The sequence below is a fragment of the Carettochelys insculpta genome, chromosome 2 (assembly GCF_033958435.1).
Source record: "Carettochelys insculpta isolate YL-2023 chromosome 2, ASM3395843v1, whole genome shotgun sequence".
Classification (NCBI taxonomy): domain Eukaryota; kingdom Metazoa; phylum Chordata; order Testudines; family Carettochelyidae; genus Carettochelys; species Carettochelys insculpta.
Genome location: NC_134138.1, coordinates 62,439,044 through 62,464,978, shown reverse-complemented (window position 1 = coordinate 62,464,978; position 25,935 = coordinate 62,439,044). Strand labels below are relative to the sequence as shown.

General features: G+C 44.0%; 1 protein-coding gene across 1 annotated transcript in view; it reads right to left on the bottom strand.

Moving 5' to 3' along the window:
* UBE2W (ubiquitin conjugating enzyme E2 W) overlaps positions 1 to 25,653 on the bottom strand; it is a 53,734-nt gene extending 28,081 nt beyond the window's left edge. The window contains exon 1 of the mRNA XM_074987067.1: positions 25,570 to 25,653. Coding sequence (XP_074843168.1) covers positions 25,570 to 25,584 — 15 coding nt within the window. The 5' untranslated portion in view covers positions 25,585 to 25,653. The remainder of the gene's footprint in view (positions 1 to 25,569) is intronic.
* Positions 25,654 to 25,935: the final 282 nt, after the last annotated feature.

The window sequence follows — 25,935 nt, the reverse complement described above, 5'->3', positions numbered from 1 at the left end:
CCCTGCGCATTACCACCGCGGTGGCTGTGGAACGAGCCACTGTGTCCGCTACATCCAAGGCAATCTGGACTCCTGCTCGGGAAGCTGCATATCCTTCTTGGACGATTGCTTTGAGGACTGGCTTTTTATCCTCCGGGAGGAAGTCCATGAGGGAGGTAAGTTTAGAATAGTTGTCGAAATTGTGGTTCAACAAATGAGCAGCGTAGTTCGCCATCCGTAGCAGTAAGGTAGATGATGAATAAACCTTTCTGCCGAGGAGGTCTAATTTCTTTATATCCTTGTCTGCTCCCCCCGGATTTATACTGGGACATTTTGGCTCTGTGTTGCGAGGATTCAACCACTAGTGAATTAGGCTGTGGGTGACTGAACAGAAATTCCATGCCCTTGGCAGGGACAAAAGTACTTCTTATCCGCCCTCTTGTTAGTAGGAGGGATGGAGGCTGGAGTCTGCCATATGTTAGTGGCTGACTCCATAATTGCATCATCCAGTGGTATGGCTATCTTAGATGAAGCCGGAGGTCTGAGGTTTTCGAGGAGCTTATGGCGTTTCTCCTGTACCTCCACCACTTGAATGTCTTGTGATTGAGCCACCCTTTTGAACAGTTATTGAAATTGCTTCAGGTCATCTGGGGGAGAGATATCTCCAGGAACAACAGCTTCATATGGGGACGACAAGGAGGCATCGCTGTGATACATCTCCTCGGGCCCCTGACTATGTTCATATGGTTGCACTTTTGGAGGTTTCCAGATGGGGTTCCAGATCCTTTGAACCAGTCTCTGACTGGGAAACTTGTGGTGTTCCCCCAGGTTGAGGCTGTGTGCTGTGATGTTGATGAGGTGTTGACGGGGATCTACGCCGAGACCCAGAACTCCTGTGTCGATGTCCCGTATAGTAATGACGACCATAGCAACAAGGGCAAGGTCCCGGTGATGGGGACCTGGACCACGACCTGAAAGCGTAGGGATGATGTGAAGAATGACGTGACCGTGGAGATGACACTGACATAGGCGGAGATCCCCTGCGATAGTACTCACAGGGATCCCTGCTTGAAGTTGGTGAAAAATGGCCAGGTCCAGGAGATGGCGGTTGAAGAAATGGGGATGGAAGCCTGCAACAGGCTGATGGAGTTGCTGCCCACTGAATCTCTGGGGGAGAGCGAGGTGATAATGGCAGCGCAATGACCTCAGAGGAGGGGCTGCAGTGCTGGGTCTTTGCTTTGGCTTTCCCCCGCTCAGGCGCCACAGGTGTTCTGATTGGTGCCGGGGGGCTCGGCACCGTGGTCGGTGCCGTGATGGGTTCCATTGCCCCCGGTGCCACGCTCAGTGCCACTCGGGAAGTCTCATCCGGCACCGTTGGGCTCCGTGCCGGGTGTTCTTGCTCCGGTGCCGTCGGAGCCATAAGGCTCAGTGCCGCAGCAGCCGGTGACGACCTTTCTGGTGCCTGCACAGTCCTCGGTGCCGCCTCCTTAAGAGCCGGAGGCCCCTGCACGGACACATGCGCCACGGCCTTCCCAGCAGAAGAGGCCAGCGGGCCCGCTCATAGAGGTAACTGGCAGGGATCGAGTTGGTGAAGTCTTTTTCTTCTTGTGCACAGAGGAGGTCAGAGAGGCCGCCTTCCTCTTGTGCAAACCTGAAGAGCCCTCCTTATGGGGCTTTTCTGACGTCGCAGGCCGAAGAGGCTTATCAAAAAGGAACATCTTGAGTGTCATCTCTCTGTCCTTTCAAGCTCTAGTTGTTAACTTAGAGCAATGAGAGCACTTCTGGGGGACACGGGCTTCCCCGAGGCACCGAATGCATTTACTGTGCCCGTCTGAGGCAGGCATGGCCTCCGAGCACGATTCACACTTTTTAAAACCCGGTGAGGACATTGTTTAGCTTTAAGTCTTTAGAGTTCTTAAGTGCTAACAGGGCACTTAGCAGTCAATTAAAGCGGCAATCGGTAACCGCTAACAGTTAAATAAACAACTTTGAAGGCTTTCAAATAGCGGGCCCGCCTGAAGACGGCCGCCTCAGTCCTTTTCCTCGCTCTCTTTTCTTTAAAAAAAAACTATGTACACGGTAAAACTAACTTACTATAACAACTAAATAACAATTAACTATAACTATTATCAACAAGTAAAACAGAGTTTATCTGTCTCAGGCGTTGGAGCCGGAGAGGATTCCGTCTGCAGCCGTTGGCGGTTGAGAAGGAACTGGCGGGGACCGGATCGTGCACATGACGGTAAGCGCGTGAAGGACCAACGCACATCGGCGCATGCGCGACCAGACGGAGACTGCTGGAAATTTTCCGAGCTGCGGTGCCAGAGTGAGCCCAACACCTACGGTGGAGCACCCACAGGGACCACTCGAAGAAGAAGGAGGTATTTCCTTCATGCAATACACAGTCAACCTGTGGCACTCCTTGACAGAAGATTTTGTGGAGATCAGGCCTTTCACAGGGTTCAAAAAAGAGCTAGATAAATGCATGAAGGATATGGTCATCAATGGCTATTGATGGGTAGGAAAGGCGTCCATGGCCTCTGTTAGAAGCTAGGAATGTGTATCAGGGGAAGGATTACTTTATTACCTATTCTATTCATTCCTCTGGATCACCTGGCATCAGTCACTGTTGGAAGACAAGATACTGGGCTAGATGGACCTATGGTCTGACTCAATATGTCTATTCTTATGTTACAGCAACAAAGGGTCCTGTGGCACCTTATAGACTAACAGAAAAGTTTTGAGCATGAGCTTTCGTGAGCACAGACTCACTTCATCAGATGCTGGTCTTGGAAATCTGCAGGGCCAGGTATAAATAAGCCAGAGCAAGGGTGGGGATAACAAGGTTAGCTCAGTCAGCAAGGGTGAGGCTTACTACCAGCAGTTGATCTGGAGGTGTGAACACCATGGGGAAGCTGCTTGTGTATTTAGCCAGCCATTCGCAGTCTTTGTTTAAGCCAGAGCTGAGGGCGTCGAATTTGCAGATGAATTGTAGCTCAGAAATTTCTCTTTGGAGTCTGGTCCTGAAATTTCTTTGCTGTAGGATAGCTACTTTTAAGTCTGCTACTGTGTGGCCTGGGAGATTGAAGTGCTCTCCTACGGGTTTTTGTATATTGCCATTTCTGATATCTGATTTGTGTGCGTTTATTCTTTTACATAGAGACTGTCCAGTTTGTCCGATGTATATAGCAGAGGGACATTGCTGGCACATGATGGCATAAATTATATTGGTAGATGTGCAGCTGAATGAACCCACGATGGTGTGGCTGATCTGGTTAGGTCCTGTAATGGTGTTGCTGGTGTAGATATGTGGGCAGAGCTGGCAATGAGGTTTCTTGCATGGATGGGTCCCTGAGTTAGAGTGACTGTGGTCCAGTGTATAGTTGCTGGTTAGGATTTGCTTCAGGTTGGCAGGTTGTCTGTGGGCAAGGACTGGTCTGCCTCCCAAGGCCTGCGAAAGTGGGGAATCATTGTCCAGGATGGGTTGTAAATCCCCGATGATGAGCTGTAGAGGTTTTAGCTGAGGACTGTAGGTGATGTCTAGTGGTGTTCTGTTGGTTTCTCTCTTGGGCTTGTCCTGTAGTAAGAGGCTTCGTGGCACACGTCTGGCTCTGTTGATCTGTTTTTTCACTTCCTCAGGTGGGTATTGCAGTTTCAAGAATGCTTGGTAGAGATCCTGTAGGTGTTAGTCTCTGTCGGAGGGGATGGAGCAAATGTGGTTATATCTTAGTGCTTGGATGTAGACAATGGATCGTGTGGTGTGTCTGGGATGGAAGCTGGAAGCATGAAGGTAGGTATAACGATCAGTGGGTTTACGGTACAGGGTGGTATTGATGTGGCCATTGTGTATTGGCACCGTGGTGTCCAGGAAGTGGATCTCCTATGTGGACTGTTCCAGGCTGAGGCTGATGTTGGGGTGAAAGTTGTTGAAGTCCCAGTGGAATTCCTCCAGAGTCTCCTTCCCATGGGTCCAGATGAGGAAGATGTCATCAATGTAGTGTAAGTAGAGACAGGGTGTTGGTGGACGAGAGCTAAGGAAGTGCTGTTCCAGGTCAGCCATGAAAATATTGGCATATTGAAGGGCCATGCGGGTACCCATAGCTGTGCCGCTGATTTTAAGGTATATATCGTTGCCAAATCTGAAATAGTTGTGTGTGAGGATAAAGTTACAGAGCTCAGCCACCAGATGTGCTGTAGCATCATCAGGGATACTGTTCCGGACAGCATTTATTTCATCTTTGTGTGGGATGTTGGTATAGAGAGCCTCTACATCCATGGTGGCTAGGATAGTGTTTTCTGGTAGGTCATCAATATATTGCAGTTTTCTCAGGAAGTCAGTGGTGTCTCGGAGATAGCTGGGAGTGCTGGTGGCATAGGGTCTGAGGAGAGAGTCTACAAAACCAGACAGTCCTTCAGTGAGCGTGCCAATGCCCAAGATGATGGGGCGTCCAGGATTTCCAGGTTTGTGGATCTTGGGTAGTAGGTAGAATAGCCCTGGACAGGGCTCTAGAGGCATGTTAGTATAAATCTGTTCTTGTGCTTGTGTAGGGAGTGTCCTGAGCAGATGGTGTAGCTTCTTAGTGTATTCCTCGGTGGGATCTGAGGAAAGTAGTCTGTAAAATTTGGTATTGGAGAGTTGTCTGGAAGCCTCTTTCTGGTAGTCAGACCTGTTGTTATTTACAGCAGAACATTCACAGCATTTTTTGTCTTAATAGAAATCACATCTAAGTTAATAGGCATAAAATCTAACAGCTTTCAGATCACCCTCTCTCTATATGAAGCTCATTTAGTATGTTTTGTCAATCCCCCCAAAATATAATATGGTCCATTTACATTTATTGCATGTTACTTTTTAAATGTCATTGTCTCTAGCCTTCCCTCTACTACTTTATCCTGGTACTCTGATTGGAGCATAGGTCATCTAGAAGTCTCCTACACTTCACTCTGTTTTGGTACAAAACTTCTAGCTGGTTCCAGGAGCACCCCCGCTTCAGTCTCAGTTGATCTTCTCCATGTGGTCCAAGGTCATCCTCTTTTGCATTTTCCTTGTGGGGTCCATTTGAGAGATTGATAGATTATGCTGATGATGGTTTTCTAACAGTGTGGCCTAATCATCTCCCCTTTCTTCTCTCGATTTGAAGATCACGTGGTTCTGGTCCTGCTCTGTCCCAAAGCTCCTCATTTGTGACAAAGTCTTGCCACTTGATGTGAAGGACGTACCTAATGTATCTGTTTATGAATGTCTGTAGCTTGTGAGCTGAAGACATCTTAGTATGCCAGGTCTTGCATCCATAGAAGAGCATACTTCACATTTGTGCTGAAGATCCACAGTTTTGTCTTTGCACATATTATTTGTGAACTCCACATAGGATGGAGAGTCCTGAATGCAGCTGTTGCTTTGCCTATCCTGGCACTGATATCCTTATCTGTTCCTCTGTTTCTGCCCATAATACTCCCTATCTTCCAGGTCATCCCTTCCAGTGTGATGGTGTTGCTGTTGGACTGACTGATCCTCCCTGTCTTGGTCTTTCCCTTGTTAATGTTCAGTCCAGGCAGTTTTGTCTAGTGTCATGACCTTTTCTTCCATGCTTTCTTGTCAGTGTGAAACAAAGGTAACATTATCTGCAAAATCAATGTCCTTTGGCTGTTTGAGAATTGTCCACTGAGTGCCTGGTTAATGCCCATCTGTTGTCCTGCTCATAATCCAGTGCATTTTGATCAAGAACAGAAAAGGTGACATTCTGCATCCTGGTCATACTCCTGAGAGTATGCTGAAGGCTTCTGTCAAAACATTGTGAACAACTTGGCACGTTGAGGGTTTGTACATTGAACAGACCAGGTTAATTTTGGATGGGAATGACACGGAGTTGTAGCAGTTTCCACAAGTGTCTCTATGGCTGTTGAAGGCTTTTTCAACATCTATGAAGGTTTTGTATAGGGGGTAGTTCCACTCAAGCGACTGTCACACTCCAACTCCTTAATGCTTTCAGTCTATAAACTCCACCCACTCCCTTTGGTTAAACGTACTGTTTCAAAGACTTCATTTCTGACCTAAAGTACATTAGTTCTCAAGGTGAGTAAAATCACAGATATTTTTAATATTTTCACTTTTTTGTTTTAATTTACTCCCTAATTTACACATGAGTTTTTATTTTCTTCATACTTCATAGTCGTAGCCTGGTCTATATCTAATACTTGACTGATTTTTGCATCATAGGCATTGCTCTTGGGTTGCTCTAAGCCTCACTGCAAACATAGTTAAGTTGATGGAAGAATTCTTTGTTGACCTCATTACTGCCTCTAAGAGAGGTGGATTACCTACACAGATGGAAAAATCCCTTCTGTCAATATGTGAAGCATCTAACCTGCTGCAGCACCACAGCTGAGCCATTGTAGACCCTTATACTACTACTAAGTTGGATGTTCCACACTCGTTTATTTAGTTGAACTGTTAGTACAGCTTCAGATTTTATACAGATGATCCTAAAAATGGTCACTACTAATGATCATCCATGCTGCAAAAGGCAAGTCCAGAGCTAACTGATATGCTTACTGGAAGAATACCACAAACTGAGACATAAATGTGGTAAGGGAAAAATCTCTTATTTGCAAACGCTTTCTGTTTCATTGAACTTCCACAAGTTGAGAAAGTTAAAATACTTCTCTCTCTCTCTCTGTGTTTGCAGTTTAAAGTCAATAAAACTTGTGCTCTCAAGTAACTTAGGTATATAAGTATAAACTTAAGGTACCAATTTTTGAAAAATTTGGCCTATTACACCATAAGACATCACAACAACTTTGTTAGTGTATTGAAATCCAAAACAAACTTTTCATTAACACTGTTTGTTTTGAAGCAACAGAGTGTCACTAACACAAAAATATTGATAAAAATATAATTTTAGCCACAGATGCTGCATTTAGGTAAAGGCTTACATTTAAATATTTGTAATTCCATTCAAGTCAACATGACTGTTCATGGAAGTAAACTTATATACTTGCCCAAGTGTTGTACAGTAATCCCTAAAAATGCCCCACTTTGTGTCGTGCTTAACTTGCATTAAATCCCACTTCCCTGGCCCTGGCTCAACCCCCTGCAGGGTCATGTGTCCCCCACTCCACTCCCCCAGACCCCCCACAGCCCTAACCCACTCCAGGCTTAACCCTTCCCAACCCCAGGACTTACCTTTTAAAAAGAGCTCTAAGTGCTCGTGCTGCTTCTCCAGCTGCAGAACATACATACCATCAGGGGAAAAAAAACGTTCCCGACTCACACAATTCGAGTCATGTGAGGGTGCATGGGAACATAACCCTCGCATAACTCAAGAAACTAATGTGTGGTCAAGTCCTGTTGCCCACATTTTTCAGAACCCATAGCCGTGGTAATTTAACTGTTTCACCCTATTCAGTGTCAGCAATAACAGCACGCCAGCTAACGAAAAAGTAATACAAGAAAGAATGCTGTTACCTAAACCTACAACTTATTAGGTTTAAGGTCACACAGACATAAGAAATAGGCTTAGAATGTTCCAAATATTTTCCTAAAATCTGGGACAGTATTAAATAAACTTCAGCAGTCCAGCAATGGTCAGTTACTTTCCCACCAGGGAGTAAAGTGTCACAAAAAATGTCTCAGTATAGATTCAGAGGACTGCTCTGAAGTACACTGTCTAGATTTTTATAACTAATTTTTACAAAACATAAAAATCGTAATGACCCTGGACTGGGTCATCGGTTCTCCTAACATCAGTAAACTGCATTATCAAGAAACATTCTTAACAAATCAGTCATAATAAGCTTTTATATGAAAAGGCACCCAAAGCTGAAGTTTCCCATCTACTCAGTCTCAAATTGTTGATTCTTTTTCTCCCCTCCTTATATTCTGATAAGAGGAGACTGAAAGCAAGCAATGGATTTGACCTTGCCTCCAGAAGCTCTGATTATTCAAATTAACCCTTAACTAGGCGGTATTCTGTTTTATTAATTCATTGTGACTGAATGTACATAATATAGTTGCAATTAGGTTTATCAAAAGCTGGGTCATCATTCCCTTCAAATCTTAGCCAATGGGCCTAAATTTTCAATATTTTGATTTTTGCTTATAACCATATTGTAGAATTAAAGAAATATGCTCTGAGTAGCAGTATTAAAACACAAAGAGAAAAAGCATTTGTAATTTAATCAATCGCTTTAAAGATGCAGAACACTTTTTCAAATAACTTTTACAATATCTCAGCCTACTTTAAATCATAACAAATTACATTCAATATATAATAGCATTCTATCCTGCAAACTCTCACTGAAAATATGTCCATATGTAAATGTTATACCTCACCTGGTTTTGTCTCATCATGCTACCTCAAAAGTAATACATAAATAGAGAAGGTCCAAGTTAGAGACAGACAACTAAAGTGATCAAAGCAATGGAAAATCCTGGAAAGAGACTGAAGAGTGGAAATCTTCAGTTGACACAAATTATGACTCAGGTTTTGTCTATACTTAACAGTTGAAAGCACAACCATGGCAGCTCTTTAATCAGAAAGTGTGGCCATGGCAGAAGTGTTAGGAGAGAGCTATAATCTTCTGTCTCATGGGGAGAAAACCACACATGCATCCCTTAGCACAGCAAATTACAGCAGTACAGCCTGGTTCACATGGGTGCTTTGAAGAGCTGTAACTTGCTGTGCTTTTGCAGGGGCAGAGGAGAGAATGTTTTTTCACACCCCTGTGCCAGAAGGTTACAGTGCAGCAAAGTGCCAGCATAGACTTAGCCTAAGTGGGGACAAAAAATACATCAAAGAGTAACAAAAAGAATGCAGATTAAGTGCCAACCTATTTACATTGTAATAAAGGGCACATTCAATTACATTTAAAAGACAGCTAATAAAAAATGTGTGCACAACACATGATTAACTTCATTGCCAAAAACCTCATTAAAAACTAAACAATTTAACCTGTTTATTCACTTATGGATAAACACAACAGCCACCCTAAACATGGACCAAAAAAAAAACAAAAACCTCACCCCAATTTTAAACAAAAGTTTCATATAGATACTGAAATTCCAGTATTTAAAAGTTCAGGCTATGTCTACACTACAGAGATCTTTCAAAAGAAGCCCTTCCAGAAGATCTCTTCCAAAAGAGCTTCTTTTGAAAGAGTACATCCACACACAAAAGTGGATCAAAAGAGTGATCTGCTCTTTCGAAAGAGTGTGTCTACACAGCCCTCCCACTCTTTCAGACAAACAGGCCAGGGACTGGGAAAGGAAGAAAAAAAAAAAAAAAAAAAAATCAGGCCTCATGAGGACTGCTCGTTCGGAAAAAAGGACCTGCGGAACAGCTACACACGTTCTTTTGAAAGCAGCCTTTTGAAAGGGGGTGCTCTTCCTGAAATGACAAAGGAAGAGCCTTTTTGAAAGGAGTGCCACATTCTTTCAATTTACTTTTGAAAGAACAGTTTTTGTGTGTAGACGCTCCGTGGGACCTTTCAGAAGAGCCCCCTTCTTTTAAAAAATATTTTGAAAGAACTTGATAGTGTAGACGCAGCCTCACTGTCCTTTAAATTGTTGCTGTGAGTTGAAGGTGCTCTGCCTGGAAACCAAACTACAATTAAAACATGCAGTTTGAAATTCAGAATGGTGCTCTTCTCCAGCAAAATGACAGCCACTTGCAATCATATCCCTTTTCAATTTGTGGCTCTCATGGACCACATAATATTTCAGATTGCGACACACCTTTGCAGGACTCTCACTTAATTTGACCCTACAAAATTGCTCCATTTTGGTCAATTTCACAGGCAGATTTTTTTTTTTTTTTTTTTAAAAATCATGTATTTCAGGATTTCGGCAATATAAAACTAAAATTTCACAGTGGGGTAACTTTAGGGAAGGGGAAGAGGGAAAGTGTCACAAGGAGCAGGGTTGTGATACTGCTACCCTGCTTATGCTTTGCTGCTGGCAGCATTGATGCCTTCACAGCTGGGGAGCAGCAGCTGAAGGCAAAGCTACTGCCAGCAGCACAGCAGAAGTAAGGATATAATGGCGTATGGTGTTGTCACCCTTACTTCTGCACTGCTGCTGGTGGGGCACCACTTTCAGAGCTGGATGCCTCGCCTCCAATCACTGCTCTCTGGCCACCAATCACCATGCTCCAGCCACTTAGCTCTGAAGGAAGTATAGAGGGGAACTTTCAATGTTGCGGGGCTGATTAGATTTAAAAAGAAAAATAAATGTCAGGGAGGGTGACATGTCTGACTGAGAGTGCAGGGAACTGGACTCTATGACCTCTTGCGGTCCCTTCCAGTTCTCTGATATGTTCATCTTTAGAAATAAGTGGGGATTTTTCATTTGGCAATTAGTAGGAGTTGGGCGTCTAAATTAGTGATTGTACATGACTTACTGATATTCGTTTGGACAAGCACTTTTTTTTTTTTTTTTTTTTTTTTTAATAAGAAGTACCTTTTGCCTTTGAAAGCCCACAGTACTGTTTTTTCCAGTGATGTCAACTAAGGATGTGTGTACACTACATTTTGCAATCCAGGACTAGTGAGTCTCAGAGCTTAAGCTAAGTATCAGGTCCAGCTCTTATATGAAAGCCTGTCTTAAGACCCTGATAGTTACGTGGTGACCCTACAGCAAGGCGACCCAGGGCCTGACATTTCACAACCCAATACCAAGTCACAACCCATAGTTTGAAAACCACTGCACTAAACTCCTAGCAGCACTGATGTTTCAATTTGTAATAAACACACCATAGTACAGAAACACTTCATATACAGTGTATGGATCACACAAAAAATAAAAGATATTTTCTTTTTCAAAACATAACTTTAGGGGAAAGGAAAATGGAAAGGTCAGAACAGTCCGTTATATTCCTAAGGCAAAATAAAGAATATTGCCACTGCAGCAACATGATGCTTTGCTTACGAAGCATTCAGCAACGCTTAGTTCCAAAAGATCAGGACATAGGTGTAAATTAACAAGTTGAAAACATAAAACACATCATAACAAACTTACCTAGAACTTGCAATCTAATATATATGGACAGCTGCTTCTACCCCCTCCCACAACACAGACCTGCTAACATTAAATAAGATCTGATTGTAGAACCAGAAACCTGACTTTTAAGTTTCTCCTTATGTGCAAATAGAACCAAAAAGTTATTTTACTTTTAGTTTGCCTACCAATATAGCCAGGTGATTTATATTTTCTTTCTGAAAACATTTAGAAGAACTGGTATTTTCAGATTGGACTTTCCCTGCTTCCCCCGCCCCCAAACTGAAACAACCAGTAACGTTTTTCTCTCTCTAGTACAATACTGTATTGTCAGTTTTTGTTTAGCTCAGTAAAATGCTCGAGTAAGTAAATTTAAACTGTTTACCTACTTCAAGACAATATTTCTATGGACTTCTAGGGATGGGCACTTTTTACCCATTGTAATCATGCAACCAATGTTGAAGAGCAACAGTTCAAAATTCACATCTGTTTACCACTGGATCACTATTCATAAACAGATGAATGTACCAGTTACCAAAAAACTTTGTCTTGGAAGAACTCAAAGTAAAAAAAAAAAAAAAAAGAGTCAGCATATTCCAGACTCTTGGAAATGTATGCTCAAAATTATGGGTATTCTTACAACTGGGCATTTGACTACTATTTTTCTCCAACATATTTTCAAATACAATGACTGAATGCACTTATTCAATATGTAAACATATGAATATTTTAGATGTACAATTCTGAAACTCCAGATGTGCTCTATTTTTGATTACATACACAAATATTAAAAACACTATGGTTGTAAGGTTAAGCACTCAAAGGTAAGTATGTATCAAAATTAAGGCTGCTTGCGCAGTCTCAATTCAGTCTGCTTCTGCAAATACGTTACAATTATCATGACTACCTCTAGGGTTACCAACTCTCCATGACTGACTTGGAGTCTCCTGGAATCAGCGCCAATCTCCCGGTGACTATTGAAAGAAATCCTAGATATTTTCAAAGGATGTTTTACGAAAATGGGATTACGTCATGTTGGTGGAAAAAAAATTTCCCTGAATATCTTCAGTCAGAGTTGGCAACTCTAGCTACATCATATAGAAGCTGTACCATAGCCAGAAATCAAACAGCTTTCAAACAGTCCATTAAAGAACATTCTTCTGTGTTTTAATTATCTCATTCATTATTTGTCCCGTGGCACTCAGTGAGGCAATATCTGTAGAATAAATAACATGGCATCATGTAGTTAAAAGATTATTTTAATGAGCAAGAGGGCAGTATTAAGTATTGGTAATATTAATACTGCCACTTCCTTAGCTAATTTTTTTGTGTGTGCATCTTTTTTGCATGCAATTTTGGAGGTGCTAATGAAAGCAAACTGAAAAAAAAGCCACCCCAAAACAGAAATTCCATCATATAGAACCAAGTGAACTATCATTGTGGCAATTAAGAGGACTGAAAAGTGAGGTCACAGCATACACCACTATCACTTCAGTTGAAGGAGAAAGCTGTAAGTAGACTGCTGTTATCTTCCAGAAGAACCAGATATTACAACTCATTTTGTGGTATGAAAATAAATGTGTAAGCAGTGACAAATGAACCTTGGAAATCAGGATTGTTGAATTATATTTCTTGCTCTAGACAGAAGTGTAATTTAATGGTTAAACAGATCTAACACATCTGTTCCAAAAGTGCGTGCAGCTGAGTAGATGTGACATGGATTTCCCATATTAGACATTTGGATTCTATTCCTAGCAAAAGTCATTTCTGACAGACTGCTCATAGTTACCCTGTCTATGAAAAGAGGAAAATGACCCCTGCCTTGCCTAATAAGGGCATGAGGCCCCTCTCAAACAATAAAGGCTAGGAAACAAAATTAACAGAAGTCAGTGAAAGTACTGAGATTTGAATTCCTGTTAGCTCTGCACAGGGTGTTAAGATCTGGCTCGCTGATTTTAAATGCAAGTCTACAAGACCCTCTAATGAGCAGATGCAAATACCTTAATTTTAAGTGCTTGTAAGAATGACCATACTAGGTTAGATCAAAGGTCCATCTGCCCAGTATCCTGTCTTCTGACAGTGGCCAATGCCAGACGTCCCCCGGGGGAGTGAAAAGAACAGGTAGTCAGTGAGAGATCCCTCTCCTGTCATCCATTTCTAGCCTCAGACAGACAGAGGCTAGGGACACCATTCCTATTCATCCCAGCTAATAGACACTGATGAACTCAATCTCCATGAATTTATCTAGCTCTGTCTTCACATCATCTTTTAGTAAGGAGTTCCAAAGGCCTACCATGTACTGCATGAAGAACAACTTCCTTTTGTTACTTTTAAACCTGCTAATCAATAATTTCATTTGATGACCACTAGTCCTTATGTTATGGGAACAAATAAATAACTTTTCCTTGTTCACCTTTTCCATACCTGCCCTGATTTTACAGACCTCTATCAAATCTCCCCCAGTCTCCTCTTTTATAAGCTGCAAAGTCCCAGTCTTTTTCATCTGTCTTCATATGGTACCCGTTCCAAAAGCCCTAATCTTTTTTTTTTTTTCTTCTTTTTGAAACCCTTTCCAATGCTAACGCATCCTTTTTGGGATGAGGCGACCACATCTATATGCAGTGTTCAAGATGTGGATGTACCATGGATTATACAGAGGCATCATATATGCCATCATGTGCCAACAATACCCAGATGCTTTGTATATTGGACAGATTTCTAACTCCCTTAGACAAAGGGTCAACAGGCACAAAACAGACATCAAAACACTCCAGATCCACAAACCAGTTAGTCAACATTTTAATGGAATGGGGCATTCTGTCAGTGACCTAAAGGTGTGTGTGTCACTGAAAAGGAATTATCGCACCGTTCTGGAAAGGGAAACAGCCGAGTTGGCTTTTATATTTAAATTCGGCACATTAACACGTGGTTTAAATCACGATGGGAACTTTGAGTCGCTATAGGGGCTCGTCTGCATACTTGGCTCAGTCTAATTCTTGACCTTCCCCCCCACCCCGATTTGCTCACCTTGATTATCTTTTTCTGATTTGTCCTCCTTGCTTACTGTTTTTGGTTCTCTGTGCCTTAAATATTGAGTCTGTTCTGGTCTGGCTATGGTCTGAAGAAGTGGGTCTGTCCCACGAAAGCTCACCTAATAAACCATTTTGCTAGTCTTTAAAGTGCTACTTGACTGCTTTTTGTTTTGATAGTGTATAGACTAGCATGGCTTCCTCTCTGTTACTATGGAAAAAAATTGAAACTATTTGGTGAGTTTGACAAGAGATTTGCAGACTTTGACAAACTGAAGCCCACTCTCCACTTGTTTAACCGTCCAATGGAAGCTACAGTACAGACAGTCACCAGATCTTCAGCTTCAGCTATGTGACCTGCAATCTGATCCCCCGATGTTAACAAAAAAGGATCAGGATAGTTTCTGGGAGTTGGTCTGCAAGGAGTATTTCCCCAAGCTAATAGACTTTGCACTCAAGATATATTCAATGTTTGGTAGCACTCACATATATCCAAGTACATTTTTGTGACAACACAAGTGAAAGCCAAGACTCAAAACTAAATGGGAAACTAAGTGCTGGAGGCATGTCTTCAACTCACTACCACCCAACATTGATACTGATATGGATACTGTGGTAAAAGGAAAACCACACCCCCAGACCTTCCATTACTAGGAAAGAATAAAACTAGAACTAGTTCCAAAGAAATTTAACATCTCCTTTACATCTTTAACTTTTTCTATTTGTAGGGTGACCACATTGTCCTATGGCAAATACAGGACATCAGCCTCTGGGAATGGGGGGCTGCTGTCCCATGTCAGGGCTCCTTGGCAATGGGGGCTACTGTCCCCATGGTCAGACACCGGAGATGGGGACTCTGTAGCCTTCCAATGAGAGGGAGTGGATGATGGGGCTCCATAAGCTCCTGTGGGGAGAGGGGTGCCAAAATTAGGGGTTCTGCAGTTTCCTGGCAGGGGTGGGGAAGGGAATGAGGCAGCTGCTCTGAGGCAGGGATGCCAGGCAGCAGGGGCTGCCCCAAGGAAGAGCTTCCCCGCAGCAGAACCTGCCTCCACAAGGCATGGCATGCTGGGGAATGAGGCAGCCACCACGTGGTAGAGCTCACCAGCGGAAGGGGCTGTAGCTGTGGTGTGACGTGCAATGGGACGGCTCCCCCCACAGAGGAGTTCTCCTGTAGCAGGAGCTTCTGCCCCAATGCATGGGGCATCAGGGAAGTGGGCAGCTGCCTGCAGCAGAGGCTGCTGTCTTGAAACACTGGGTGCCAGGGAACAGGAGGTCAGAAAAAATACAGGACAATTTGCCCATTTTCTTTAAGTTGGGACACCTGTAAGACAGATTATATAAAGGACTGTCCTGGTAAAAATGGGACAGATGGTCACTCCCTATGTAGCTGCTCTATTTAGTTATTAGATTTTTTTCCATGGATTTTTCACGGAGCTTTGGAGAAAATACATTTATATATTCCCTCACCCTCATCCCTTACCCTGCCAAAAATAGCATTACTAAAATTCTTAATGTGTAAGAAAGCTGCTCTGCTACAGCCCTGTTACATCAATAAAGGGCATTAGTACCAAAGCTTCTAGGCATCATAACATAAGACTCAACATACCATTACCCTCATCTAGTCTTATAAAATTATCAAGTGTGGCCTTTTGAACATTATATCTTGCATCCATGTGGCCCACGATGCTGAAAATGTCAGATCACCCTGGGACAGAGAATGTCATAACATGAATCTATGGTGTGCCCACACTTTGAACATTGAGTATGGTTCTAGTCACCCCATCTAAAAAAAGATAGAATAGGTATAAGTATAAAAATTTGAAACAAAAATGATTAGGGGTATTGAACAGGTTTCACAGGTGGAGAGATCAAATGCACTGGAACTGTTCATCTAAGAAAGAGATAATGGGGATGAGGAAGGAATTATAATAAAAGTCTACAAAATCATTAATGGCATTGAAAGTGAAGAAGGAAGTGTAATGAAATACAAAAAGCAGGGGTCCTCAAATGGAAACAATGGGCAGTAGATGTAAAATAATCATAAGGATGTACTACTACTCAGCACACAGTTAAACTGTGAAATGCATTGCAAGGGAATGTTATGAAGGCCAGAAGTATAACTGGATTCAAAGAAAAATTATATAAGTTTATAGAGGACAGGTCCATCAATGGCTATTAGCCAAGATGGTCACGGACACAACCCCATATGACAGGTGTCCCCAAACCTCTGACTGCTAGAAGCTGGGCCTGGACAACAGGTGATGTATCACTTGATAAACTGCTCGGTTGTATTTTCTCCCTCTGAAGCAACTGGCACCAGCCATTCTCAGAAGGTAGAGGGACACAGGGCTAGATAAACCATTGTTCTGACCCATCATGGCCATCCTTATGTTCTTACCCATGAGTTTACTCTCTTAAGTAGTGGAAGCAGCAACAGTAGCCAAATAAACTTGAGATTTTTGTAAGCAAATCCATACTATCCACGGGGGTTGGCAACCTGCAGCTCTTTAAGGAGCAACTTGCGGCTGTTCCACATTGACTCCATATAAGGCTTGGGAGGCAGCCGCTGCTTAAATGGAATTTATTGATTTAAACAAAAATTCTGTTTAAGCGGCAGCAGCAGCTTCAGAGCTGCTGAGCAGTCAGGTCCAGCACAGCTGAGAGCCTCAGAGTGAAACCGCCCAGCAGGGGCCACCCCAGGTGAGTGGAAGTCAGCTGACTGGAAAGGAGGGGCAGTTGAGCCTGTCCATGTGGGAGCAGTGTAGCCTGCCAAGAAAATGGTGGGGAGCAGCATCAGAGCTGTGCACCTTGAAGCAAGTTAATCCTGGGGGCAGGGGAAGGAGGTTGGGGCTCTGAGGGGTTAATCCTGGGAGCTGGGGGGGCATTGGGGTTTGGGGGTTCTGTCTAGGGGCAGGAGGGGAGGTTGGGGCTCAGAGGTGATAAGCCTATGGGTGGGTGGCTGGGTTTGTGGGATGGGGGGGTAAAGCCTGGGGATAGGGGGCAGATTTGGGGGCTGAGGTGGGTAAAGCCTGGCGATGGGGGTAATGTAACGTTTTAACTTGTACAAATTGTGCGTGCACTGTTCTTAAAATAGGGGTGATAAAAAGCATAGTTTGACGTTATTTATTAAAGGACTGTCTCATATTCATGTGCATTGCAGCTCCTGAAGGATTGATTTTGTAACTGAATTTGAAAAAATGGCTCTTCTTGCGATTTTGGCTGTAGACCCCTGCACTAAGACATTCATAACTTTCAAATAACTTTACTTTTTCAAGAAGAACATTTCCAAAGGTGGTCTCTTTCTGAAAGTAATAGATTAAAAAAAAAGGTGATTCTGCCATTTCTGCACACACAAACAGTTCGGTGAAAAATCACCCAAAATCCAGCAACACTAGATTATATTGCTGGAAGGTGGTCATGGTGAACTACCCCAGAAAAGTTTATTTGAAACAGGACTCTTAAGACAAAGTTTCAAATAAGTTTTTCTTTACATAATTAAGATGATCAAATAGACGTTAGTGGGACTCTGCAAAGATACACCCACACAACAAACATGATCAGGGCCACAAATAACATGATCAGAAAAAATACAAAATCAGAAATCCTGAAAAACACAGTACAGGCTGAAACTGTCTTCTCTGGCACCTTTGGGACCTGATCAGTGCCAGACAAGAGAATTTTCCAGACCATGGGAAGTCAATATTTTCTATATAATACCAACATTTCCACGGCTTACTGGGCTCTGAGAAGATGCTTGGGGTAAATTACAGATAAAAACCAGCACAGAACATGGAGAGCCAGGACTGATGGCTGTAAACAAACATTATGGGACCACAGGAAACTTGGCCACAACTATGATAAGTAGTCGTTCGGCTAACTAAAATCATGTCTGATTACGGATATTGCCAGATGAGAGAGTTCTGTATTAGAGAAGTTTAACCTGTACTGTGTAGTATACTGGTGCCCAATCTTTTTCTACACCACTCCTTACCAGTTATGGAATATGTCTGCACCCTTACTCCACTACTGCACAGTTGGCTCAGCAGAGGAGCCTGAACTCAAGGTGGAGCTGGGGGCATAAATGGGGATGGAGAAGCAGCTGTGGTTAGAGAGAGAGAAAGAATAAGGACAAATCTGGGCTGAGAGCGGAGCCAGAGGCAGAGGAAATCTTTGGATGGCATCAGATCTGGGCTGGAAGTGGAGATGCTTCCAGAGCCGGGTGGCACTCCTCCTTCCTCCACCCCATGGGGCTGGCCCAAGCCCCACACTTCCCCAGGTTCTTCCATGTTCCCCTAAGAGGGCACACACTGAAGTCCGAGAATCAATGACGTAAGGCAATTAGATGTATGATCATTTCTATAAATAAGAAATTTCTATTACATTGCTATATTACGTACAATAGCCACTACATCAACATATCTTACTATAACCAAATAAAGCCTCAATAAGCTTTGAACTAGAATTAATAATTAACGTGGTTTTCAGAATCAGACACTGGAGAACAAAAATGTCACATAACCTATTCTCATATACTTGTTCCAGTATAGGTTTAAAGAGGACCTAAAAACGGATTTTTTTTTTTAAAACTTACTAGAGCATCTTCATTACCATAAAAGTGACCTGAGAGGTTTGTGGAAGGATTCTGGGTTTTGTTTAAAGATTTTCCTCCTTTTATACTTTGAAAGGAATGAGGAGTAATAGTTCTGAGCTTCCCTAGTTTGCTGCAGGCAAGGGTCTCAAAATGTAGGCTGCCAGTTTTCATACCTTACTTGGAATATCTGGGTTGTTCAATATTTAATGAACATTTCCTCTGGACAATATTAGTCACCAAAGTCAAACAGATATCAATAAAACGTGAAGTATTTTAGCCTTTTTAAAGATCCCATCTATTTCTTCATTGATTAACAGTCACTCTAAAATCAAAAGCTTATCTTCCATTTTGCAGATTTCTCATTAAATAAGTTAGTGGAGTCCCTAAACTTCAGGGAAATGTTATGAAAACATGTTATATAAATGTTTTTAAAGGGCTGCATATTTACTAAGATAGAAACAAAAACAATGCCACATAAACTCTCTGGATTCCCTGATCAAAAGACCTAGGGAAATACAGGGTCCCTTAGACACTCGCAGAGAGTTTAACAGACACACTTGAGATTAGTATTTGTAACGTATAAAGGCAGGCACTGGATTGGACCTTCCTACTGCCGTATTTTCCAACAAACAGACACTAGCTAAAACATTATTATGAATACCAGATAGCTCTTAGACTGCACTTTTCATACGCAGATCTCTAAGTTACAAAGGTCACTATCATCTCTCTTTACAGATAGGCAGACTGAGAAACAAATGTGAATAAGCTGTACAAGAGCTCAAAACAGACCAGTGGCAAGCACAGGAACAAAACAGTGGTCTCCCAACTTGTATGTTATTAAAGCAGCATAGCAGTCTCTTCCGCACAGTATTTACACAGCTACAAAAGTCTGTTTTTGGTTTTTTTTTAAATAGAAACTTTGGGGGAATATAATATTTTATAATTAGTCAAAACTAGGCTTAATAAGAAATTCTGAATGTTAAACAGAAAGCAAACAGCAGCAATAATCTAGCATGCAGATTCTTACAGAACACAGAGACAAAAAATCTCTCAGCCCATCATCCTGCAAAAATCAGCATTGTCTGGTACTGTTTGTTCTTAAGTGCTTTATCCATGCTTGTTTTAAAAGACACATAAAACTAGACTTCCATTACTTTTGTGAGGGACAGATGTTAGAATCTAATACAATTAAACTCATGTACTTACTCACGTTACCTAGTTATAAACCTTGAAGATACGTTATCAGCACAGCCACATGTTTTGTTCCAGTTTGTACAGCAGACCCTTGACTTACATGATTTCAACTTAAGGGTTTCTTGCAATAATGCAAGTTGAAATCATGAGTGGTGGGGAGACAGGAACCAGACAGCAGCCTAGCTTCCAGCTCCCCTCTGCTTGCAGGAGCTGGGGAAAGCAACCAGCTCTTCTGAGCTGGTCAGTTTCCTGGCTCCAGAGAATGGCCCCAAACCAGGAACCAGGCTGCCACCTGGTTCCTGGCTCCCGGCCACTCCTTGGAGAAAGAAAACTGACCAGCAATGCTTCGCCTGGCTCTGGGTTCCCCGCTGCTCCAGGAAGTAGGGAGCCAGGTGCAGCCAGGACCGGGGGACCCAAAAGTGATAGAGCCCCTCTCCCACCCGGTCCCAACTAACACAAAGTTTGACTTGTGTGTGGTTGCCCAGGAACACAACCTATGCATAAGTCACGGGTCTACTATACATGTTCTCTGTTGCCTGTATGAGAAGTGGCGTAGAAGCACCATTATATAAGTTACCTAATAGCAACCAGGCAGAAGCATGGTTACCTCTGTTTGTCTAGCTTGCCTTTAACTAGTTTTGTCAGCGGAAGGTGACAAGCCCGGAGGTAAGTGGGGAAGGAGGAGGGAACAATCAAGTGGGTCTCCTGGGTAAGAGGAGAAAGTGGGCCAATCGGCCCCTTCTCTAAGATGCTTGTACACTAATGCCAGAAGCCTGGGGAACAAACAGGAAGAATTAGAGGCCCTGGCACAGTCACACAAGTATGAGGTGGTTGGAATAACGGAGACTTGGTGGGATGATTTGCATAACTGGAGCACGGTTATGGATGGTTATAAATTGTTTAGGAAGGACAGACGGGAGAAAAGGAGGAGGAGTTGCGCTCTATGTGAGGGAGCGGTATGATTGCCCAGAGCTCCAGTACGAGGAAGGAGAAAATCCAGTTGAGTGTCTTTGGGTTAAGCTTAGAGGTGGAAGTAACAGAGGTGGTGATGTAGTTGGTGTCTGTTATAGGCCGCCAGACCAGTGAGAAGAGACAGATGAGGCTTTCTTTAGGCAGCTTAGCGAAGCTTCCAAATCACAGGCCCTGGTTCTCATGGGAGACTTCAATCATCCAGACATTTGTTGGGAGACCAATACAGCAGCACACAGACAATCCAGGAAGTTTTTGGAAACTACTGGGGATAACTTCTTGGTACAAGTGCTGAAGGAACCAACCAACTTGACCTGTTGCTCACAAACAGGGAAGAACTAGTAGAAGAAATAGAAGTGGGGGAGAACCTGAGCTGCAGTGACCATGAGATCACAGATTTCAGGATCCGGACGAAAGGAAGAAGGGTGAGCAGTAACATACAGACCCTTGATTTCAGAAGGGCAGACTCTGACTCCCTAAGAAACCGGATGAGCACGATCCCTTGGGAAATGAAGATGAAGGGGAAAAGAGTTGAAGAGAACTGGAAGTATTTTAAAGAAATCTTACTGAAGGCACAGGAACAAACAATCCCGCTGCGTGGTAAGAAATGCAAACATGGTAGGCAACAAGCTTGGCTTAAAAGGGAAATCCTTAGTCAGCTTAAATTCAAAAATGATGCATACAAGAAATGGAAACGAGGACAGTTGACTAAGGAGGAGTATAAACATACGGCTGGAGAATGCTGGGCAGTAATCAGGAAAGCGAAAGCGCAATTGGAACTGCAGCTGGCAAGGGATGTGAAGAGTAACAAGAAGGGTTTCTACAGGCATGTGAACAATAAACGGGTCATCAGAGAAGGTGTGGGGCCATTACTGGATGAGGGAGATAACCTAGTGACAGATGATGCAGGAAAAGCTGAAGTACTCAATGCTTTTTTTGCCTCAGTCTTCACAAAGTCAACTTCCCAATGATGGTCCTAGATGATGCAGTACGGGAAGGTGGAGGGCAGCCATCTGTGGGAAAGGAACAAGTTCTGAGCTATCTAGAAAAACTAGATGTGCACAAGTCCGTGGGTCTGGATTTAATGCACCCAGGGTACTGAGGGAATTGGCAGAGGTCATTGCTGAACCTTTGGCCATTATCCTTGAAGACTCTTGGAAATTGGGGAAGATACCGGATGACTGGAAGAAGGCAAACATAGTGCCCATCTTTAAAAAAGGAAAGAAGGACAATCCAGGGAACTATAGACCCGTCAGCCTTACCTCAATCCCTGGGAAAATAACGGAGGGAATCCTCAAGAAATCCATTTTGAAGCACTTGAAAGAGGGAAAAGCGATCAAAAGTAGCCAACATGGATTCACCGGGGACATGTCCTGCCTCACCAATGTGATCAGCTTCTATGACGATGTAACAAGCTCTGTGGACATGAGAAGTCAGTGGATGTGATATACCTTGACTTCAGCAAGGCTTTTGATATGGTCTCCCACAACATTCTTGTCCATAAGTTAAGGAAATATGGACTGGATCCTTGGACTATAAGATGGATAGAAAGCTGGCTTGATGGTCGGGCCCAACGGGTAGTGGTCAATGGCTCAATATCTGGATGGCGGTCTGTTTCAAGAGGAGTGCCGCAAGGCTCGGTTCTGGGGCCGGTGTTATTCAACATCTTTATTAATGACCTGGATGACGGACTGGGTTGCACCCTCAGCAAATTTGCAGATGACACAAAACTAGAGGGAGAGGTAGATACGTTGGAGGGTAGAGAGAGAATCCAGAGGGACCTGGATAAATTGGAGGACTGGGCCAAAAGAAATCTGATGCGGTTCAATAAGGAGAAGTGTAGAGTCCTGCACCTCGGGAGAAAGAATCCCAAACATTGTTACAGGCTGGGGACCAACTGGCTCAGCAGCAGTATGATGGAAAGGGACCTAGGCGTTATGGTGGATGAAAGGCTGGATATGAGTAAACAGTGTGCCCTTGTAGCCAAGAAAGCTAACGGCATACTGGGGTACATTAGGAGGAGCATTTCGAGCAGATCTAGGGAAGTAGTTATTCCTCTTTATTCGGCACTGGTGACTCCACATCTGGAATATTGTGTCCAGTTTTGGGCCCCCCCCACTATAAAAAGGATGTGGATTTGCTAGAGCAGGTTCAGCAAAGGGCAACAAAAATGATTAAGGGTCTGGAGCACAAGACCTATGAGGATAGGCTGAGGGATTTTGGCTTGTTTAGTTTACAGAAGAGAAGACTTAGAGGTGATTTAATAGCAGCCTTCAACTTCCTGAAGGGCAGCTCTAAAGGGGAGGGTGAGAAATTGTTCTCAGTGGTGTCAGATGGCAGAACAACAAGTAATGGCCAGAAATTGAAGAGGGAAAGGTGTAGGTTAGATATCAGGAAAAACTTCTTCACCAGGCAGGTGGTGAAGCATTGGAATGCGTTGCCTAGAGAAGTGGTGGATTCTCCATGCCTTGGAGGTTTTTAAGTCCCGGCTGGAGAAGGTCCTGGCTGGGATGACGTAGTAGGGGTTGATCCTGCTTGAAGCAGGGGGCTGGACTAGATGACCTCCTGAGGTCCCTTCCAGCCCTATGGTTCTGTGATCTCTTTAAAAAGCCAGTGTTTCTAGAATCTCCAAAAAACAGATCTCTCTGAAATGTCTCTCTCTGGAGCGTGAAGGGTTAGTGACCCACATCTGGAATCACGTGAGCCAGAAATATCAGTCTCCCACGAAAATAGCCAGTTAAATTCTATGCGAGAGTGTTTTGCACAGTACTGAAGAGTAAACTATTACAAAGCTATGGGTCAAAATGCACTCAATCTGTCAAATTTTGCCCAAGGTAGTGCATGGAAGGCATTAAATGTTGGGAAGACCGATTTTGAGAACAGTATTTAAGAAAATGTACATTTTTATACTGTGCAGGTACCAATACAGTAAAACAGCTAGATGATTTCCACTCCTGCCATTTTATATGCTATAAAACTCTAATTCTAAGTTCACTACATTCCAAATGGTTCAAGAGAAATGCTTTGTAATTTGGTGTGTCTTGTGGGGTAAAGAGGAGCCTTACTGATCCAATCGTGGAGTAATTTGACCAAGGGGTTCCTAAGTGACAGCTCCACCCTCATTCCCTCCCCCCAAAAAACTGTAAAACCTGTTTCCTTCTGCTACTTTATGCTCTTAAATTGAAAGGCACAAATAACTGGTTGAATCACAGACCTTCTGATTGCTGTGAGCTGACCCTTCAATTAATATAACTAAGAATAAATCAATCATTATCTCCAACCTCAGATAAAAGGTCTTGTGGACTAAGTTGGAGGAGGCTGCTACTATAGATTGGGGGCAGGGGCAGACTGAATGTAATCAGAGTTTTTTGGGGAAAACATTAGACATGTGAATGCTTTAGGGAAGGAAGGGGGTAAAAAAGAGTTTGGGGCTGCAGTGAAAGGAAGGGGACTATGACAAGAGCAGCAAGAGAGTTGGGGGTTCATGGCACTCTGTCACTTCCACAATAACAGAAACTGGATGACTTGGGTTACAGGAGAAGTAGTGACAGAAATGTTTGTGAGGCAGGGAGCACTACTATCAGAGAGATGCACTCCCTGTTTGCAGTGGTGAGGTGTAGGTGTGGTGGTGAGGAGGGTGCCAGGTTGCACTGGCAGCCTCCACTACATTTCCTGGTTTTCAGATGTCTGCCTTTGACATACCACCAAGCAACCTTAACTCTAGGGCAACAGGTGGCTTTTTTGGGGTTTTTTTGTGTGTTTTTTGGTGGTGGGGGGTAATGAATAAATTTGTTTCACTTTGATGTTCAGAAGCTCAGGGAGTCAGAGTAAAAAAGAAAAAAAAAAGGAAAAGGTGAGAAATGGGGCAAAGGACATTTTTCTCAAAAGAAAGATTAATTTTTCAAAACTAAAGCTGATGTGAAAATTTGTTAAAAAAGGTAACACTTTGTTGAGTGGGATAACAACAAACAGTCATAGAAATGAATTATTTTGCTTCACAGAACCCTTCATAGCCCTGTTGTAACCGTAAACGTGGACACTTCTGCTTTCAAACATGTTACGTTGCACAGAGAAAGGAATCTAACCCGTCACAGCAGGATGGGCTGCCTCCATCTAGAACTCCTCCACAGAAGGTAGAAGTAAAAAAAAAACCATCCTGTAAAAACCTATCACAACAGCAGGACATTTCACCTCAATTCATTTTCTACAGCCCAGTTCATCTTTCTCTCACTGCGAAGAGACCCCTCTGCACCCACTTACTCTCCCCCCACCGGCTGCCGGTGTCACTGCTGCTTTTTGGGAGCCCCACTCCCAACCGCAGCCAGCCATGCCCTCTACCACCTGCATGACCTCTCTGAGGAAGACACCGGGAATCGGTCCGTCCTACCCCGTAGGATTCTTACACGCCCGCAAGAGGTAGGGGTGTTGTCTCGCCCTCGCTTCCTCACACACTCAAGGGAACGGGTAGGGAGGTGCCCCTATCAGCACACACCGCTCAAGGGAGCTGGCAAGGGCAGATCTCCACCCTACCGCCGCCTCACACACCGGGGAGGCGCCCGGGAGGGGGGGTGTCTGACACAGGCCGCGCACGCACACACCGGCCGGGGGTTTCATCGTGCCCCCCGCGCTCCCGGGGGAGGTGCCGTCCCACGGCCCCCGCCTGGGCGGCTCCCCAGCCGGACCACAGCCACCCCCAGCCGCCTCACCAACTACCGCGGCTCCCGCCAGCGGCTCCTCCCGTCACCCGGAAACGCCGCTCTCCTCACTCCGGCCCGGCGACCCTCCCCGCCCCGGCTCAGTCACAAGCGCCTCACCTGCATAGACGCCATGATGGATCCACGCCCCCCGCCCCTCCCTCGCTCCCTCCCTTCTGCGCCGCCGGCCGAGACCCGGACAGTGAGAGCGAGAGACACGCAGCGGCGGCCCGCCCCGCCAGGTCAGGTGGGCCTCCAGCCGACGGGAGAATGCGCATGCGCCACGCGCTCCGCGGTCGAGCTTGCGCTAGCCCTCCTACCCGCCCCCGGCAGGTTGTCGCGGCGGAAGCTGCGGGAGGAGTCTTGTCCAGCTGGGCGTTCCCACGCGCCCGCCTCCTGGGTCTGACAGCGCGCGGCGGGAGTCGCTGCGCCGCCGGGTGACCCTGGGCGGGGTTTCTTTTATTGTTTCTTTAGTTTTTGGACACT